We start from the raw sequence: 21,337 nt of genomic DNA on the forward strand, positions 1-21,337 counted from the left end.
TTCTAGTCACGGAACCGGGCCGAACCAGCCCGTAAACCGTTGACAGGGCTGGAGTAGAGGAGTAACTGAAAAATATAAGGGAGAAGAGTTAGGTGCTGTCAGTGTGGGACTGAAGGATAGCATGATACAGGAAATAGGACTTCTAATGGCTCAGAACAAATGTAGGTATTAACAAGGCTTATTGGTGTCTTAGTTTCAGATGGGATGGAACTGTATTCTTCAGAGTGCTGGTATGATGCTATGGTTTGGTTCTAGGAGTAAAACAATGTTGACAGCACACCGATGTCTGTGGTTGCTGCTAAGCAGTGCTGGACAGAGCCAAGGCCATTCTCAGCAAAGGGCCCAAGGAACTGAGAGGGAACAGGATTAGGATAATTGATGTAAATTAACCAAAGGGATATTCCATGCCATATGACATCATACATACGAAGAACTTCTGAAGAGGGTGCTGAGCCTCAGTTGTGGGCTTATTCACCTCTTGTTACGTATATTATTCGTATCTATGTATACATATACATACATAGACATATAGACACACAACTTTTATTATTTTCCTTTTCTTTATCTTAATAGTTTTATCTCAACCTACAAGTTACCCACCAGGAAGGGGAAACTGAGTGAAGGACTGCGTGGTGCTGAGCCATCTGCAGCATATGACCACACCAATGAGTCAATTTAAACCTACAGCTTAGGATGACTAAAACAAAATATTTTGCAAATACACTGAAACAAGTGAGTCATATTCTGATTTATTTATTTTTCCATTCCATGGGTTCAAATTCGGGTACAGCCCAAATATGTTGTATTCTACTACTACTACTCAGCAATGCTACCTCTAAAATACCTGAAACATGTAGAAAAAGAAATTAAGATCAGACTGTTTGTTGTCATCCTCACCTCCTCTATGACCAAAGCTGATTTTAATGGAACCTCCTTCTCTCCAAGTTCTGCAAGAACTGATTAATATGGGGAACAATTTAGGTACTTACCTTCCTATGGGCAGCAAATGCTTCTTCCTCAGCCAGAAATTGAGGAAGGAAAGATCTTTCCAAGTGCCGTGGCACTTTGGTGAAGCCATACAGGTTAAGCTGGCGAACAAAGTTCTTCATGCAGGTACTCTGAAAGGCTCTCGCAGGTGCTTCCCTTGCCAGAACTTCCAACTTGAACATTTTTTCCTGGATTACAATGCAGTTTCCTCCGTGACCCCACTGAATGCTCTTCACTTGGTCACTTTCCACCAGTACCCAGAGTTTTTGTGGGAAGCTGAGGGATGAGAAGACCCTGGCTATGCCAGTGCTTTCTTCAGACGAACTGCGAGGTAAACCTTTGGTTTCCTCTTCTTCTGGAAACATCTGTGAGTCCTGTTCTTCCTGTATTGATGTTCCAGCAGCATGGCCAGCTGGTGCTTGGTCTTGTCCTGTAGGGTCAGTAAAAGGGGAGCCTGAAGTCTCGATCAGCTCCTCAGGATCAGCAGCAGAAGCTGTTTCTGCTGGAGACAACTCCATTTCAATATCTCCTGTCTCGCTTTGTCCAAAGGTTGCACATGCAGCCATTTGTGCAATGAGCCAGTATTTTCCCTGCCTGCTGGCAAGAGAAATCCACTGGCACTGCCTGGGTGTTCCGGTGGGAGATGCTCAGACCTCACTGTGATGCTCTTGTGTCATCACAGTGACACCAGCATGTGGTGCTCAAGGCCAGATGGCTGGAACTGCCTGAGCTGATGTCACTGAGTAGCACTTGTAGCTGGTTCTGCCCTGAGCCGTGGCTATTTGAACTTGAGTTGAGAGGCAAATAAAGCTGTGTTGTAAGGAGATCATCCCTCACAGAGGCCTTGCTTCCCCTTTCCTGTGTGCTCCTGTGAGTAGCTCCCTGCTGGTCTCCTGGATGTCCCTCTGCTTCTGGAGATGGGCTGGAAATCATTTTCCCAAGCACTGGTAACAGAAGACAATAGCAGCCTCTTCCCAGTTTGTGGCCACCTCTTGCCAATGCTGAGCGATTTCCATAGCAGAGCTTGTGCAAGGGAGTAGCTGTGTGCCCAGGCGATGCTCTGCAATGTCAGCAGTGGTGCAGAGGCTGCTCTGCAGGCCCAACTTGAACGAAGACACTAGATGCACTTTGCTGATGGTGTAAACTGGAAGCGTGCAACCCCTCCATGGTTTATTTCCTTTTATTTTGGTATTTTAGAGATAGAGAAGGCAAGCCAACAAAATCAGGAATATTCTCTGAGTATTTAAAATCACACCCCTCTGTACAGGATTAAGTGCTGTATCATTCTATGATTCTTTGATTTTAAAAAGGAAAACTAGATTCTTCTCTGGAGAATCCACTGATAGAATGAAACACAGGATGTATGACTGAAACCAACCAGTGGTTGAACACTGGAACACTGGAATAGGTTGTCCAGATAGGTTTGTGGAGTCTCAAGATTTGTTCAAGACATAAGGCAATGCTGCCCCAAGCAACCTGCTCTAGATGACTCTGCTTTCTGCAGGGTGTTTGGACTAGATGATCTCCAGCCTTTCTGTTATTCTATGTCTAAATGGAGCCTTCCTGGAGGCCTGAAGAGTTCCAGCAATGAAAAGGCTGAGAATAGGTGTAGGTGCTTTCCAAACAGCTTTCCCAGCATTGATATCTTAAGAATCAGTCTTGGTTCTGCAGTGCTTTGAAGGATTTGGAAGATCTGGAAGGGGAGAGTTAGTCTGGGGAACTATGGAGGATCATTAGACTCAATATGTGTTGCAGGCAATTGAGTAGAAATTACAGTAAACCTAAAACTTAGTGTCTTTATGGGCAAAAGGGGGATTTTATGAACGCATAAACATGCCTTCTGTAAAAGAAGTCAGCGATCAACAAGGTCAGGGGCAGTGGGGAAATCTATCAGAAAAGGAGAGCAGCAGTGGAATTTGAAGTGTTCATCTCTTCAGAGCTTCAAGAAATCCTTAGGAACACTTGTGTGGTGAACATAATGGAAAAAGAAGAGTGAAGGAACAAGGCTAGAGATCATACCACAGGCTTTGCTGGATCAGGTGTATTTTTACTTTTGTGCTACCACGCATGAAAATACGAAGAAATACTCTGAGGAGCAGTGAAATCCTGTAATGAGATCTGACTGCTCTGAGCTTCTGGGAATTTCCCAAACCTGAAATAAACTGAATGCTGTTAACTGAATGTTGAAATCAACAGAGCTGGTTTCAACAGCTGTGGAAACTCTTGACTTGCTCTGTGTAACATTTTAAAGTATGTAAATAAATGTCAGCTGGTGCGATAGGGCATATTTTAGAGAAGCTTAGGACCAGATTTCCAGGCAGTAAAAGTAATTATGGCTGATCAAGTTTTGGGATATACAGGGAAAATAAAAATATTTATTTAAGAAACTGCAAATATTTTAAATCTCTGCTCAGCTCTTGCTTGCCATAGCCACTTTATTTCAAACAATCTTTTCATCTTTTCTACTGTTTTACATTCCACAGCAATAGGGTGGCTTTTTTAGTCTCCTTCAGAAAAAACAAACAAAACAAAAACAAAACAAACAAACAAACAAAAAAACCACAAGTGGCTCAGAGCACTACTTCTACCAGCAAACTCAAATTTACACACACACTTTTCCTCATGTCTAGAAATATGTATCATATGACAATCTTTCAGGTACCTCTATTTAAATTCGGATAAATTGTCATGTCATTTGTGTCAGGAGTGTGTCTGTCTGGCTTTTCTTAGCCATACGTATTTGCTTTATTTAGAAGAATTCTTCCATAGAAGTATCTCCATCAAATGTTAAGCTGTCTGTGAAAGATCAGGCTAAAAAAAAAAAAAAGATACAGGATGCTCAAAACTACAACTTAACACCAGTGTCTTGTAATTCTTATTTAAGACTGAATAGTGAATATCAACATCTATGTACAGTAACTCACTATGGTTCTGAAAAAGGATCAACTACTAATAGGATGATCCTTTGATGTATGTCTGAGTTTCTTTTTCTCTGACATTACTCTGTACTTGCTGTTTCTTCACTATGCAGAAATCCCACTGCACTTATCCTAACTCAGCTCCAAAATGGAGCCTGCAATACTGGCAATTCTGTAGGACTAACAATAGCACATGAATGTTCCCTCATGGTGAATGTAAGCAGAGCAAGCCTGTGGCTTTCTTCTCTGAATTTTTTCTTGCCACACCTCATTAAGATAAAGGCACAATAGCTCTTACAATTTAAAATCTAATGCTTTCATTATTAGGCCTGGTAGAAATGCAAATGCCTGGCAGAAGGGAGAAGCAGTTCTGGTGTAATGTTGTAGTTGAAATGGATTCTTTGAAATTATATCAGTAAGTGTACCAAGCTGATAATTCTTCTGTGACCAATTTTAGTTGGACCATCACTATTTTGTTATTGTTTCTTCAATGGATATTGCCTTTACTAAGTGATTTTGGTTTCAGGTTCAAGAAGAGCAACAAATGTGACAGAAGCCAAAGGAACATAGCTGTGCTGTGCTCCTTGCATGCTTGTGTTTAGATGAAATGTTTAAAGACAAAAGGCAGCAGATGTCAAATCAAGTTCCAACTAAGGCTTATCAATTGATTTACACTAATTATATGCTCTGTTTCTCATACCATTAAGTCATGCAATGAACATAAACTGAGTTACAAAGCTGTTACTGGAGACTGATGTCTCACTACGCTATATGGAGGGCATTTTAGGAAAATTTTTCTTGCACTCTATATATTCACTGTCCCTTTTAGAGTGGGAGATGATCTGGCTACCGCTTCTGTAGGCAGTAATGCGTTCGTAGGTTTCTGGCTTCAGGCCTGGGTTAGGAGAGAAATGGTCTATAGCTTAGGTGCTCACTGGACACCCTGTGAGAAAGCTCAGAACAAGAGCCATCTGATTTTGGCATTTCTTCCTTTATCATTTTCTGCTCTTACAAAATGCTGTCATGTATCTTCTCATATTTTGCTTCCTTGTGTTTTTCTAATTTACAGTAAAGTTATCCTTTCTAATTATCTTCTTAAGAAACTCACCAGGGAACTTGCTTCATTTCAAAGATTGTTTAAGCATCACACTATCCCCTCTTGCTTTCAGAACCCCATATGCTGACAAAGTGAAAGTGCCTCTATCAAAATACAATGAGCTGGCCCAAGTACTTCATTTCTGCATCTTGTTTGCATTGCTATTGTCCTGCATTTTCAGAAACAAGGCAGCAGAGCTGCCGCTGTAACTCAAGACATATAAACAGGCTCCTGAAAGATTCGCTTAAAAGTGTTGGACGTCCTGTGGAGAACCTGCCAGAAGCACACAGCACATGCTGAGGCAGGTATATGAGAATACTTTTGCAAGGCCTTTGCTTAATGGGGGATTTAAACCTACACTGTATTTTCAGCAGCTCAATGCAAAATGTGACATAGCCCTCCCTCTATCCTGAGGGCCCGGCGCTGGCAGTACATTGGTCGTAGATTGCCTCTTGACCCTTCCAGCCCCACTTGTGTTGGTTGCACATTGAGAGCATATTGACTTCCAGGCAAGAAAAAGAAATATCTCCATGAATACATTCCCCTCAGGTCAGTTCCTCATAACAATGCTCTCTGCGTTTGTTTAACTACTCAAGAGGCCTAACCAGCTGAGAGTAACGAAGCTACAAAAATTCTTGAATTCTCTTGCACAAACAGCTTGCAGGCCTGAAATAACTGCTTTTGGAGCAGGCCAAAGAGAAGGCAAGGCAGAAGCAGCAAAAGCTGCTCTAGATTTAACTTAGCTTTGGACATTGTTCCATGCATCCTGAGGCCTTATGCTTTTTTCACAGAACAGTTTGAGGAACCAGGGGTGTGTTCGTCATAGTGGGAGGCGGTATGTCCTGGTCAGTGCCCTCAGGCAGCCGAGGAAAGGCAGCAGTGTGATTTTGCTGTCGGTGCCCTCCAGCTGAATCACTTGGAGCTGCTGAGGGTTATCCCTGCCTGTGCCCTCGGCCAGGCCAGTGCTTACATCTAGAAGGGGTGGATCAGGCCTTGTTACCCTATGATCCCATGCTATCTCAGCAGTACAGTTTGGAATACAAAGTAGGGGAATCCTGATGCTTCTGAGATTTCATAGAGGAAGAGCAGTCCAAAGCCACTGAAAGGTGGAGAGATATAATGGCTCAAATCCACACCTGCTTCCAAAGCCAGCACGCAGTGTAGGACGGTGCTCACCAAGGGGCTGCATCTCCTAGAGCCAACCCAGTCGGTCAGTCAGGAAAACACAGAAGGATATATGAATTTGCTGCAAATTCAGAAACAAAAACAGCTACATGCATCCTGACACAGCTCACATTGTGAATGCCCCACTGAGAGGCCTGTCCTAACCTAGAGTGCACACCCATTGCTGAAACTGTCTGAAAGGAAGTTGTGGTGAGATTGGGGTCAGTCTCTTTTTCAGTCTAAGTAGCGACAGAACAAGAGGAAATGGCCTCAAGTTGTGCCAGGGGAGGTTGTTGTTGAATATTAGGAAAAAATTCTTCTCAGAGTGATCAGATATTGCAACAGGATGCGCAGGGAGGTGGTGAGGTGGTGGGGTCACCATCCCTGGAGGTGTTCAAGAAAAGTATAGATGTGTAATCTTAAAGATCTTTTCTATCTTTAATAATTCTATAATGCTATGATTCTATTTTGCTGTGTTTTTATTTGATGTATCATCAATCTAGCTTTTGAATACTTATAATACATGGGTGTCCAAGGTTTTGGCTTGCCTGGGCCAAGTTAAATGAATAAGAATTATCTTGGGCTGCAAAGGTTGCTCCAAAAGTAATGCCTCCTATTTATTACCATAACTGCAACTGATACAAAGAGAACAATAACACTGCTTCATAGAGCAAAATCTCAGCTACAAAACACTATTTTTTTAATATTGCCTCTGTCATTAACTATGCATTTTCGCCAGCAATGAACAAGAGCCTGCCACTACTCAGCACCTCACTTTGCTCACATTCACTGTTTGATCTCCATAGATGTTCACCAAGTGTTGGTAAATGCCAATGTGTGCCATTTTTTTCTGCACAGAGTAATTCAATGACACACCTTTGGCTTCATTGGCACTTCCATGTCAGACTGCCCCTCTGTACCATCTGTCACATGGCAACAAAATACAATGGAATATTGGTGGGAAGATTCAGCTTCTACTGCCATTCCACCAACTGACAGTGTAAGCCAACATAATAAAACAGAAGGCATTGCTTTTGGAGCATTCCGCATAAAATTATAATAAAGTTAATGTGTAGAGGTAACAAAACTCATTTTAATATTTAATATATATTTTTTAAACAAACAAACAAAAAGTAACAAAAACAGAGAACTAGTGAGATATTTGAGTGGAGAGCCAGTGGCGAGGCCACCTTGTTTCCTACTGCATGTGGGTCTTATTCCCAACAATCCCACGTTTGTTGAGAAGTATTAGTCAGGATCTCAGAACAGGCAGTGCCTCCTTCTTTTTAAGAAGTGGTTCAGAGAACTCCCAACACCACAAGGAGGAGATTCTTCCTACACCTGAGGACATGTCAGCTGCAGTGTTGTTAGAGCCTATCATTCCTTTTGCCACATGGTAGGAGCACATGATCTCATTGTCAGCTTTCCCAGCGGCCATTCTCTTTGGGATCATTGTGAACTGACAGAACACTGAAATCCTACACTGACTCTTATTCCTGTTTCTAGAGATGTGGCATCCACCTGCGCGGTAGTGCAGCTTCTCTCCTTCCTGCAGCCCAGAGCTGGGCTCATCGCATCCCTGCCCTCTAGAGAAAACAGCCTGCTTGTGCTGGCAAAGAATGAGCTTTGGCACACAGGCACCCCATGGTCACCCTTCCCAGACACCAGTGAATGCTTGTGTGCATGATGTCACTGTGCTTTTTGTTTGCACTTTTCTCCTTGCAACACACTGGGCAGAACCAAATCCTCATTCTGTGCCTCTGCTTTGATTGCTCGCAGCTCTCTTTCTCTTCTCTCCTTGAAGGTAGCAAGTGTATTTGCTAATAGATCATCCACTTGCACATTCTTTCCTATTATTTTCTGCTTACTTACAGATCTAGCTAGCTTTATTTGTTAAACCTGCCAATTGCCAAGACACAAGATGTATCAACTAAATCTTACAAGGAAAACAAAAGAATGTTTTTATTTACATCTTTAGTTTACTTTCTATTGTGACAACAACATCTGTGGTTCTGTAGTATAAAGTCAGTTTCCCTGTGAGCATCTGACCCCCTCTGGCTAAGAGCTGTCTGTACTGGTTATGCTTAGGCTTAGGCTTGGAGGTGTCAGATTTCACAGAAGTCATAATATGAGAATGATGCAGATCTAATTACTTTCTGTCAGCATAAACTGAGAATGTAACAATCATTCTTTGACATTACCTTAAAGAATTTGTACAATTTATTTGTTGCCTTTTATTACTACTACTTGAGCTATTGTTGAGACCTGATGATGCTCTGTAGCAATTTCCCAACAGTGTACACTCTTTCCTAGTAGGATGGATTTACAAGTTTCAGAGGCTTCTGAATACTGTTACACCTCAAAAAATAGAAGATTGCAGAAACTGGAGGTGGCTATTTGGCTCCGTGTAAGCTGTCTTTATACATATCTCTTGTAGGATAATCTTATCATCCAATTGTAAAGTCATCTGTTTTTGTTTGTTTGCTTTTTTTGGTGTTTGTGGCTTCTCTATCAAAGAAAATACCATAAAGCACATTTACTGCAGGGCACTCCAGTAGCAATGTGAGGCACCAAGAGCAGAAATGAGCACGCAGTGGTCTGGCAGCATCACGTGGAAGTCTCTGGACAGAGGCATCAGAAAATATTCCATGGTAGCAACTCTATGTCTACTCACTTTCTGCCATGTTTAACAATTTGTTTGTGCTTGGAATAAGAGTAACTTGCTATCACTGATATGTCAGCCTCCACCTTGCATAATAAGGTATCTCTGAAAGTTTCTTTTCTTAATTTGCATATTCCCAGCATTGGTTTGGTTAGCTAGACTTATAACTTTAGCACTCAAACTCATGAAAATTACGTGCAGAAATTTGCAAAACATGTGAGAAAATATGCATCAGGAGTTTCCTCACTTTTTTGAAAAAGTAATTGTAGGATGTGAATATTTAAGCAATCCTGATCTCTCCCAGAGTGTGTCAACATCTGCTTGTGTCTGCACTGGCATGATAAGGAAATCTATCATATTCCTTTCCTTGGACTATTGAATGCATTTTGGAAGAAATCATCTGCATCAGCAGGACGAGTGATCATGTCCAGGAATAGGACCAGTGCCCCCAGGGTATCTTATTATTGTCAGTGGATTATACAGGACGATTAATCTAACCCTAACATACATTACACAAGCAGATAAGTGACTGCAGACATCACTGACTGTAATGCAAAACAGGTGCCTATATCAGGGACTTTTAAAGTTAGGTGAGATAAAGCCTACTGTGGCATCTGGAAGCAGGCCAAAACCTGGATGCAGTGACAGACTTGCCATTGATCTGATGATCATTCTCACAGTTGAACGTGTTTACTGCATATCCCAGGCACTGCAGTTGTAAAATTCCATTTGAAATTAGCCTCTAATTGATTAGAAATGAGGTGATGAAATGAGGAGATGAGAAAAAAAAAACCAAAATGCCGTGGTTCAGATTGTTCCAAACCAAAGGTCCTGTCTAGAAGGAAAAATATAAGAGACGTGTGGTTACTGCTCTTTCAAATATGCAGTGGCTAACAAATAAGATAAATAATTGTGATCTTTTCCAAATTCTATTCTCTGGTGAAAAGGAAAATGCATTCAGGAGGGCTGATACAAGTTTCATACAGACTTTAATATGGAAACAAGCATATTTCAGGGTGGGTCAGATACTTCAACGTGGCACGTTACTGATTCAACACTTCACTGCAAATCAAAAGGGAAAACTCATAAATTTATACTAGAAATGAACTGTACAAAACAACACATCAATTATCTCCCTCCTCTCCACCAAAAAAGAAAGGAAGAAATGTTGCCTGATCACTGTGCCTACTAGTCTTCATTATTGGTGTTGAGGAGTACTGGATATGCTGTTCCAATGTGGCGCCCATGGCGACAAACAACAATCTGTAGCTCATATTCTTCTATCTTCACTGTTTCACGTGTGACTCTTTCTTCAGACAGCAGAAAAATGACGGTGTAAAGGGCAAATTCAAACTCAGGGCTGACACCAATAAAGGTGCTTCCTATTGGTTTGACTGAGCCCTTCCAGCTGAACTGGATGCTCAAAACTTGGTCATCTCTATAAGGCTGAAAGCATAAAAATAACAATGCAATAATCTCCAATACATCAGATTCTGGATCGTAGGTACAATTCTTCCTGTTTATGGTTCTACAACTTCTAAACTGCTCTACCTTTCCCACCTAGGGTAACCTTGCACCTCTGAGGACAACAGATGAAAAGCAGTTTAAACCAGTGAACTTTGTTTTGCGTGAATAACTGGGCTCCCAGCCTTTTGGCACAAAGATACCTTAAAGGGGTCCAGAAATGCAGACACCTGCTGCATGTACAGTAACCACGGATGACAGTAAGAAGAGGATGAGAGGGTATTTGTCAGTGACTGTGGTTGTGACTAGACATATACAGGGAAAAATTCAACACTGTCTGCATCATGGTGTCCTGATTCATTAACTCACTTTTCCTCTAAGAATCTACTGATCTTATTTTCAGGGCCACCCTGCTCATTCTTACCCTGGTTTTATTCTTCTGAGTGATGTATCCCTTGTAGTCAATTTGTTTATGCTTTTCCTGAAGATAAAATTGCACCCAGTTGTGCAAACCTAAGATCTGTTTACCAAGCCTTGTTTCTCCAACAAAAACATGTTCAAAACCACAAGAATCAGGTCTGTAATAAAAAAAAAAATAATACATACATATTTTATTTGTTTAAATAGTTAAAATTCACTAATGTAAAAGGAAAAGATGCACAAGCTTGTCTAAATTCATTTGTGAACAGTTTATGTGTCAGGATTACTTTGGGGGTTGTTGGGTTTTCCTTCTTACTTTGCACAAAACGTCCAATGCAATCTATTCAGAAAGTCTAAAACTTTCTTTGATGATGAAGATTGTTAGTAAAAGCCACAGATGTATCACTGCTGCTCATCCTGATTTTAGTCAGGCTTTTGACACAATCTCCTGAAACAGCCATATGGACAAACACATGAAATATAGTTTAGAAAAGTAGATTGTGTAGTGGATTGGAAAGTGCATCAACATCTGCACTTGAACACCTGCGACTAGAGATAGCAAGTCCATGTGGATCTCAGTCACCACCACTGCACCCCAAGGGTCAACATCATTAGTATCTCATCAGTAAGTCTTTAACATGATCTATGTGGGATCAGTGTACACTGCCTTAAGCCATATCCTGAGACTGCCTTCCAGTTCAATGTGTAATTAATGAACTCAGGCTTGCAGTTGCATAAATCAGAAAAGCGTAGAGATTCATTGGACATACCTGTCTCCTTCTTTCCTGGGATAGAGCTGGAACCAGATGTCATAGAGCTGATACTTGAAATCAACAAGGTTTGGCTTTGCTAGTTTTTTTTTAAGCAGATACTCATGAGCTAGCTGAAGGATAGAAAACAAAGATTTGTGTATCTGTAATTCAGTGTTCTCAGTGACAAAAACTGAATTCATTACTCACTTTCATTACTCCAGTCATTAAGATAGCATCAAGAAAGCAATTGTTTTCAGCTATTTCTTCTGGAGTCACTACTTCTTCTACTCCAGTTGATGTCTCATAATTGCCCAATAAGGAAATAAAGGCTGCAGAAAGAGAAACTTTTGATGAAAAAGACAAAATCGTACCTGTGACTCAGTCTTTAGAGTCATTATAAAAAGCTGCCATATAATAGGGAAGGAAGGATGTTCCTTTATGTGTCAGATTTCATTCTCACTGGAGTGGCTCAGTACCAGGTCAATTGTTTTTAGGTTAAACAGGTACTGAGCTCCCAAATGGAAATAACTGGCTGAAACGATAATGAGTTTCTACAAACAAACAAACAAACAAACGAGCACCTAAATTACAGACTGATTCTTATGAAGTTGCATTATGCTAGCAGAAGGCTTTGCGGGCATTATTTCAGCATGAACCTACATAAGATGACATGAGGTTGAGCTCACAGCCACTGAGTGGATGATTTTATTCTCCCTGGTGCACCCCTCTTGCCACCCACTGCCTCCCATCACTTCAGATGCCCCTGGTCTACAACCACTGGATTCTGCAGGTACATTCAGCACAATAAGATAATAAAAAAAATACTTGAGTTCCAAAATGTAAGTCAGTCCCTGTCAGGTTAGAGAGCTGAAGTAGCTCAGGGTTCAGAACTTAGCTGTGCTCATGAGGGGCTGGATTGTGAGCTCCGTGAGGAGTATGGGAACACAGCATGGTGCTCCTTATTATGCCAGCTGTGTGATCAGCTGAGCAACATACTGCAGCTCCACCCTAAAGAAAAGCGAGGAAAGGAAACATATATTGATAGACATGCTTGCATACTTGTAGTATAGCCCTAACAGGAGCACAAGAGGTGTGAATCTAATGCTGTCTGAAGTGCTAGGAGCTGTGAACAAAGGAGGAAAGATGACTTTAACATCTTTTTCAATACATGGAATAACATCAAAGGAATGACAAGACTCTCATCATTCAGATCTTGACTACAGCAGAAAAGGGTGCTCTTCCTGACACCAAGACTACAGACAACCTACATTGTAAGCACTGGGGAGACTACCTTCATATGACATGCAGCCTGATGAACCTCACTTTCTGCTCATCTGATCATCCAAATTATATGCAATGTTATGTTTCAGGGAAACACGTAAAACCAACACAGATTCTTCATGTCACTTCCACCATTAATAAAAGAGCAGGTCTCACTTGCAAAAGTTTTTGTGTTCTTCAGGCGTTCTTCATTTACGTAATGAAACAGATGTCTGGCTGCACTGTCCCGGACAGCACTGTCACCTTTCTGTACAGCACCTGCTTTTCCCTGGGAGAAACATCAGAATGAAACAACAACAGAAGTAAAACGTTCTCAGAGGAGACAGCAGCTGCCTTTATAATAATGAAAACAATAAGCACAATCCTATGAGGATCCTGTTTTAGGAATTTTTGTCCTACAAAACAAGAGAAGATATTACTGAAGATCTGCCAGCATGAAGAAAGACATAATCTCTGACACTGCAGAAAACTGAAATTTCTCTGTCAACTCTTCTTCACAAATGATTGTGGGCATCCCTGTGATGGATCAGTAACTTTCAAGTTTCTGTTCCACAAAAGGCATTCTTAAGGAAGGAAGAGAAAAGATGAATACTGTAAGTTAACACAGCCAAGGAGAAGCTAGAGCCTTGCTCTGTAAAATGGAGAAAGCATCCAAGAGAAGCTTCCCCTGCACGCACTTTGGCTAGAGATAAGTCTCTTTCAATTTTATTATCAACATCAGGAGCAGCAACGACCCTGAAACTCTCCTTTCTCACACATCTGCTACTCCACTCTCCACTGTCCAGCTGAGACCCAGGAATTCCTCATTTCCTCCCTCGTTCCCTCAAAAATGTCTTGGCACCTGCCTTCCCTTGCCTGTTAATGCAAGCTACCCAGATTGTACACACAAGCATTCATACATACATACACACACATAACCATATGCACAGAATTATCCAGGGTAAAGGAAACATCAGAACATCTCTAGTCCTGCTCAAAGTATGGTTAACATTGAATTCAGACTATATTGCAATGGGTGTCATTCTCTTGAATATTGAAAATGTTCACAGAAGGAGATTTCACAACTTTTTTGTTCCATTTGCATTTGTCCTTCTTGAATTTCATGATGTTTTTTCAGCCTGTTTCTCTAGCCTGCCTAGGTCCAGCTAAAGGGCAGCCTTGATCTTGAGCATGTCATCTGCATTACCACAGTTTGCTCTCACCACAGATGAATATTTTAGGACTCAGGACAGGCACCTGAGATGCCACCAGCTTCTGGGTACTGTGGAACATTAACAAGTTCTCTGTACTATTCTTTCTCCTATGTGATTCTCACTCGGAAATCTTGCCTATGCCGTTAATAGAAATGATGAAGCATAAGCAAGTCTTTTAGCAAAAGGCAGCTTCACAGACATTTTTTCCTACAATACCATTCTGCTCATCCTCATGTCACTTAGCAATTAGTTACCTGCAGTTCAATTGCATAATCTTTACCAGGTGTAAAGCGATTAACATCCATATCCCACATCTCACTGAAAAGTTTAGAAAGTTCATGATTTAAGGCCTTCCTGTCAAGAAATACAGAGAAATGCACATGTTAGAGAAGACTTGTCCTATTATTTTTGAAAGTCAATTCTAGAATCTTCTGACGTCACTCTAACCATGTTCCGGACACTAGCTTGTCAACAGGAGGGCTTTCTCTTGTCCCCACATCTTTCTGTCAATCTGCTCTAAAAACCATTGAGCTTATGGTCAATGTTAATATCTAAAGAATGCAGGTAACCTGATCTTATCTACACTCTTTCTCCACACTAGAGATGCTTTTCTCTACCCACATGCATAGTTATCCTAGCATGAAGCTAGAAGGATGAAGGGGGACTATGACTCCAAACATAGTGTCTGTATAAATAAAATCCTTGCATGCACTGATCTCAAATATTTTTTATAAATCTATCCAAGCTGTTCCCTACCTGATTTTAATGGACTTCTGTCTTGCATAGTAATGTACAGTTTTCAGAAGTCTATCCATCCATCTACCAACAAGATTTGAGAAGGTTTGCTATTGTGATGAACTGCCCAAAGGTAGCTTCAGGTTCAGAGCATTATATCCACAGTAAGGCATACTATCACAGATCTTTTCCACCAAGAACAGAGAGAAGAAAGAGAGGTGAATTAATCTTGAAATGACAGTTGAACTAATTGTTTGCACATGCATCAATGCCAAGAGGAGAACACCCCAATAAATTTAAATTTCTTCTCCAAAGCAGATGTTATGATGAAGTATGAAATTTGTCTTTCAAACAATCATTTGAGAAACCTCTAATGATTTTAATAACAGATTCTTTTATATCAGACCAAGGCATCTTCAAGCCCAGCTCTGAGCCTCTAGTCTGTTAATTGCTATGTCCTATTCTCCTGTTCTGGTCAGGATGGAGACACATGCTGCATCCTTTGACCAGTGGCAGATTCCATGCTCTCTAGCAGAAAGAACAAGCAGGTGTAGTGGTAAGATCACAAACAATTTTCTGATTTGGCAGCCTAGATGCAAGGCAGCTTGAAAGCAAGGAAGAGCAAAAGTGAGCCAGATAGGCACACCCTGTTGTTGGCAGGGGGGAAAGCGTTGCAGAAACAAGGACATTAATCAAGTAGTTGGATATCAGTTGAGAAGCAATACAGCAAGACATTGTGTGTCTTCTGTCCTAGACTGTACTTTGTGGATAGATATGAAGATATTAGTCTAAGCTACATGCTTCAGCAGGAAACCAAAAAATAGCAAATTGTGCCTAGAGAGCTGGAACATTTTTCACAAATATTGAGCAAGACTTTTTCTCCAGAATTGTCTGAGTAGCTGTGAGATGGAGCTCAACAACCCAGGATTAAAATCCTGAAAAGCGTAAGCAGTCTGCACTTAATTCCTTGAAAGCCAGTTGCCCAAAGAAATTCATATCCCAGGGTTAAGAGCCAGAAACAGCCAGTTTGCATTAGTGCACCAGAGGATAAGTTACAGCAGCTGAGGAGCATAAAGAATATGTATGATATTAATCTTATATCTGGTATTTTTTAGTGGGGAAAGCAAATTCTCTCAGCAGGGTATGGCTGAGAGCTGTAATATATCATGACCAGACCCAGGTCTGCCTGCAATGGGACTTCGGAGCCAATGTGTACCTCAACTGTGTTGGGGTACTGACCTCCAGTTTTTGGCTCAGGCTCTGTGTTACCTCAAGATGATGGATGGTGTATGTACAAGATCACCTGAATTTGGATCTGTACCTGAATAGGTGCCAATGAAGGAGAAGAACTAAAAATTCCAGTATATGGGAGCCAAAGGATATGTTTGTTGTTAGGGTTAAAAGAAGGACAGTTTTTTTTAATAGATCTTGCAGAGCACCAGAAGGAGGCTGTCACAGAGCAGATGTATTCATATGCATATCTGTTTGGCCTTGCCCAAGCCCCTGGCTCTGCTTGCACTGCAGATGTGTGTCTGTGGCACTGTGGTATCGATACAGGCTGTGCAGCCTGCACAAGCCTCTCAGCTTCACAAGAGTCAGCAACACAACCTGTCACAGAAGCCACCACTACCTTTGTTTTTATTTAATATCAGCAGTATTTCCACCTTCTTTCCAGGGTCAGAAGAAGAATTCTTTCTCAGAAGAGCTCACAAATGCAGAAAATTGCTCATTTCAACAGCATGGCTAAAGTCTCAGAAACAGGATCAGCAAGTTCCCAGAACAGTACAGAGGTGGTTTTCAAACTCCAGAAGGGAACTACATGTTCCCTTGGACTGATCTAATTTTATTGCATCACTTTCCTCCTGGTTACTGGACTCCTGGTTTCTCTGCATCAGCTCATTCCATCTGATGGGTCCTGCCATATCGTGTTCAATAAGTTCTTTACCTTGGAAGTAACTACCAGTGGTGGGTAGGAATCCAATGTATCCAATGTATGTGAAACTTCAGTGGGGCTCTCAATATTCTTTTCCACTCTATGTGTAGTATTCCATAAACATATATGCATTTTGGTAAAAAAAAAAAAAGTCTCTTTTCTACGCAGGAAATCTGTAATCCCTTCAATACCTTCTGCTTGTTCTTGTCTGCTCTTTACAGATTTGTCCCGTGTTTGTAAAGGACTGTAGGACTTTGCTTGATCTTTGCTCTTCTAGAAATCTTACAGAATATTTCATGCATTATAATTTTATGAAATAAATACCTTTTATTTCCCGATTCTCTGCTAGGTGCTACCACAATGTCACTGTGGACTCTTCCTCTCTGTTTTATTGTCCCTCTAATTTCCAAACAGAGCAGAGCACCTCTACACATTCAATAAAGAAACATATATCCCTGCCAAAGCAAAGAACTCATTTATCAACTTACATAGGCATCTCGTAAAAGCTCTTTCTTGAGATTATTGCCTTAAAAAAGAACCATAAACTTAGCTTACACGTATGAGGTCGAACAAATGCAAAAAGCAAATCTTAATGCAAATCCATTACATGCAGTGTTTAAGTAAAGCTTTCTTGAGAAAGAATTTTGCATATTTGTGCTGATTTTCAGTATAATTGCATGTATCACTCAAAACAGATTTTTTTTTGTCACTAATTCTCAGCCTCCTGCTTACAGTGAAGCCTCTCAGCTGTTAGACTGGTGTTTTCTCATAGAATAACTTTGATCTATGCAAGAAATCTGCCCAATTGGACCTTATCCAGCTGCAGTCTTGCTCAGAGGTCCTTACGTGCACAAAGCACCATCCAAAACCAAGAACACTTGGCCTGCAGTTATAACAGCTAAAAAAGCTTTTGGGGAAGGTCTCTGTAATAGTACCCAATGCAACACCAGTGCAACTAGAGCAAAAGAAGTTAATGTCTGCACCTTGTTATAGATATCAAGTGAAACATGAAATCTAGAGAGGATGTGCTTGTTTTTCCAAGTCATTTTCCTGCATGAAACTTTCATTATGTATAATTCCCCAGCAAGAAGGTTGTTATTGCTATAGATGAGAAATGACTCAAGAGGTGGAGAGAATGTAAGAAGGATCTGTGGAAAGTCATGTGAGAAAGTCAATAAAGTCAAAGCAAGAAAAACACGTATTGCAAATGGGTCACACAGTGCCTTGAAAGGGAGATTTGGTCGAGCATCTTCTCTAAAGTCAATTTATCTTCAGAGAACCTTTGAGCAGAATCCAATTATTAAAAAACCTTTAATCTCAGTGTAGAGAAGTAAATAGTTTGGAATGTCTGATGAGCAAGCATTTAAAAGAAGTTCTCAATCACTTAAAAAAACATATTTCAAATGATGCAAAATACTGCTGTCAACTCATAGGTTTAATTGAAGAGATAAGTAATTCTCTTGGTTTTCCACTTCTGCCAGTGTGCCTGTCTTTCTCTTGTGATGCTTTTCTTAGTATAAACTCAGTATTTGAAATACAAAAACATCAATACAACAGGTTTTGTAGGTGGAAATGAAAAAGCCTTTACAAGAGACAAACACAGCAATGGGCAGCTGCTTTGCCAACACTGTCAAGAGTCTGTGCAGATTTGGAAGACTGATTCTACATATCGGCTCTATCCAAGCAAAATCTCAGCATTCCCTTATTTAGCTAGAGCAGTTTATATTTCTTTTGTCTTTTCAGTCCTCGCCAACTTGTCAGGCAGAAGGGAGGTTCTAGAACTGAATACAAACAGCATTGCATTTCACCATTTCACCCTTCTACATGTCTCCCATGCAAGTATGTCCTGTTCCCACTGCCCTTTCGTGTTAGAGATTAGTATGATTTTCTCTTACCTATCAGCCATGCTAGGCAGAAGTTTTTCTTGTAGCACCACACTGAGCAGGGAAAATGCAAGCTGGAGCTCAGAAGTCCTTCCAGTAGCCCAGGAACTGGAGCTGCCTTCCTTCCCCTCCAGTCACTCAGAAAGACAAGATAGGAGGTACCAAACCCCAGGAGGAAACATGGAGTGCAGCCACAGCGCCACGTCCTGTGTCTTGACTGCCACACGCACACGCAGACCAGGAAGTCAGAGCCTGTACCAACTGTGCTCCTTATCTTATCAGCAGGCGATTGGGAGGACCAATAGCACCAGGAAGGACAGCAGAGACTCATTGTCTCCTCATACATGCGGATAATTACTTCTGGATCGACCCTGGATTATTTACTGGTTTGAGGGACTTGTCTGAGGTGGACAAGAGTCTATATACTCTTGTTATATGACAACAGAAGGAAAGCTGTGTAATGAAAGACGGATCAAAAAAGTAGCAGGTGGGGAATAAAAAAGTGGTTTGCCTCTCTATGTAACAGCTGAAATTGTTAGTTGTGACCTCGTAAGCATCAGGAGGCATTATAAACAGGAAATGTTTTGCAAAGGCGGCCCTTTTCATGCATCACTGGAAGCAAGCAGGGACAGGTGCCTTGTGCACAAGCACCCCTGCCAGTGCCTGTCCTGGGAAGCTTGTATTCATTACGTGGCTAAATTAAAGCTTTGGTGGCTTAATGTTTGTTTTGGTTAATATTTTTTTACATTTTCTTCTTTGTAGTAACTAATTCCTGAAAACATAGCTTCAGGTTTCAAACCATAAATGTATATAAATATACATATGTATTTGTATGTATACAGAAGCCAAAACATTTTGACGCTAGACTTCTGTTTATACAAATAGTTCTGTATCTCTGGTCCACGCTTCCCTTTCAAGAACAGTATTAAAGCTGAACAAGTCTTTCCATAAGGCAACATGCTTTTGTTGCAGAAAAATGACATCAGACTCCCTCTGCTCTCTGTTTCTGTGTTCTGGCAAGGGAATTGAAAGAACATTTGTTGTCACCATGCTCGTATTAGGCATTTCCAGAGGAATGTGGCAGACACTGTAGCTAACAGAACAACCATCTGCATCAGGTGCTGACTCTCACCAAGACCAGGAGCCACAGAAACCCTGTGAATAAGGCCTATTTCTAAAGGACACAGGCTGTTTGTGCTGCTCCAAGAGGGTGTTGCTGGACAAAGTGCTTTGCTTTGGCTGCCAATGGATAAGTGTTTGTTTGTTTAGAGAAACTCTCTCTCCTGCCCTTTGCCTGACTTTCCCCCAAGAGGGAAAGTAGAATGACAGCAGAGAGGCAGCCTGGGCTGGTCAGCAAGAACCTTGCTGGGTTGAGGAGGAGGTAAGGAGCTTATGTCCCTGCTAAGAGCAGGGAGCTGAGACTTGGAGCTTTCTGCCTTCACAAAGTTAGTGCCTGGTAGTTTAATTCCCACCAAGTTCCCAGTGCCTAGCCTGTCTCTCAGTTATCTACCCAGGTTTCTAAGCTTCAAACTACTAATCCTAACATCCTCCTTCTTTCTAGTCAATGCTGTTAAAGTTTCTCTACTTTTGATAGTTTTTGGTGCAGCAGCTGTCCTCAAAGGGAAAAAGCAAGAGAGGATGACACCGCCAGGCAAACTCTGTCACAGAAAGGCCAGAAATGAGTAATTCCATCCCAGCAGCTAAACACCACTTAGACCCTTCCCATTTCCTTCTGGTGATGTGTACAGCTTAGCTTCAACTCGGCGTGCTGACCTGCCTTTATTTACCAGCACTAATCCCCAGATTTAATGGGTAACTAATGGTTGGCGTCTGAATGTATGAATATTTCCATTGACAGGTTAGGGAGCCAGCAAACCAGAGGCTGAGATAAAACAAGAGGTTGGGGACTCAGGTGTCTTGGGACCCCAGTCTGAGCTGAGGAGGTAAAGGGACAAATGAGCCTTATTTTATTTTACTTTATTTTATTTATTTTATTATATGAGAATACAAGAAAGACTATTCAGAGCAGCAGCTGTGAAGCAAGATAAACAGCACGAGAAAGCAAGGCTGAGAACCAAGAACATCTCTAGAAGTAGAGAAAAGCAAAAGAAACGGCCTATGGCTCTCTTTGGATAAGCACCTGTAGGCACGGTTAAGGAGTGTTTGTGGAATACTTTGTTGACATGCAAAGGCAAGTGGGAAAGCTAAAAAAAAAGGAACTTGCGAATGTATACGAGTGATGTGAGAACTTGTAATAAATGACTTGGATCGTTCACATCTGAGTCCGTGCCTGGTTGCCACATTATTATTTTATTTTATCTTGATATGAGGATTCAGGTTACATATTAAGTGGAAATTCTTCACTCAAGAGGGCAGTGAGGCCCTGGCACAGCTGCCCATAGAAGCTGTGGGTGCCCCAACCCTGAAGGAAATCAAGGCCAGGTTGGATGGGCCTCTGGGCAGCCTGAGCTGGTTGGCAGCCCTGCCCACAGCATGGGGTTGGAACTGGGTGAGCTTTAAGGTCCCTTCCAACCCAAAACATTCAGTGGTTCTTATGATTGTGTGACTGTATGATCTTGCTAATAATGGGCAAAGGAGCATTATGAATATATATGTGTATATATATACACGATAAGGTGATAAGGACAGACTCATAGAAGGGGTGAAACTAATAGAGATTGTTCTTAGATGTATTCCTTCTTTGGTGAGGGAAACGAACAGCAGCTGTCCAGAGGACACGGCCGATTTTCTTTTCGCCATTTCCACCCACCCTACCCCGGTTTTGCCGCTCCGTCCCCACCAAGCCTGTGCGGTAGGGAACAGCACGGACTGCAGCGCAGGCGGCCGCA

General features: G+C 41.4%; 2 protein-coding genes across 4 annotated transcripts; both read right to left on the reverse strand.

Moving 5' to 3' along the window:
- Positions 1–2: 2 nt before the first annotated feature.
- LOC109368313 lies at positions 3–6,817 on the reverse strand. The gene is made up of 2 exons (XM_031553720.1): positions 990–6,817; positions 3–65 (listed from the first exon to the last, which is right to left on the reverse strand). Exons 1-2 carry the CDS (start codon positions 1,551–1,553, stop codon positions 3–5), a joined length of 627 nt encoding a protein of 208 aa, XP_031409580.1. The 5' UTR covers positions 1,554–6,817.
- A 468-nt stretch (positions 6,818–7,285) lies between these two features.
- Positions 7,286–19,121, reverse strand: LOC100550526 (poly(U)-specific endoribonuclease-like). Of its 3 annotated transcripts, XM_019616634.2 has the most exons (8): positions 18,501–18,956; positions 16,930–17,060; positions 14,192–14,291; positions 12,901–13,012; positions 11,671–11,792; positions 11,482–11,594; positions 10,716–10,869; positions 7,286–10,273 (listed from the first exon to the last, which is right to left on the reverse strand). In XM_019616634.2, the coding sequence occupies exons 2-8, from the start codon at positions 17,037–17,039 to the stop codon at positions 10,016–10,018; spliced, it is 969 nt and encodes a 322-aa protein (XP_019472179.1). In that variant the 5' UTR covers positions 17,040–17,060; positions 18,501–18,956; the 3' UTR covers positions 7,286–10,015. The 3 variants fall into 3 exon arrangements, with proteins under 3 accessions (XP_019472179.1, XP_010713756.1, XP_010713749.1); XM_010715454.3 differs by lacking the exon at positions 16,930–17,060 and having other exon boundaries at positions 18,501–18,921; XM_010715447.3 differs by lacking the exons at positions 12,901–13,012; positions 14,192–14,291; positions 16,930–17,060 and having other exon boundaries at positions 18,501–19,121.
- Positions 19,122–21,337: the final 2,216 nt, after the last annotated feature.

This window comes from Meleagris gallopavo, chromosome 1 (genome assembly GCF_000146605.3).
Source record: "Meleagris gallopavo isolate NT-WF06-2002-E0010 breed Aviagen turkey brand Nicholas breeding stock chromosome 1, Turkey_5.1, whole genome shotgun sequence".
In the NCBI taxonomy this organism is placed as follows: domain Eukaryota; kingdom Metazoa; phylum Chordata; class Aves; order Galliformes; family Phasianidae; genus Meleagris; species Meleagris gallopavo.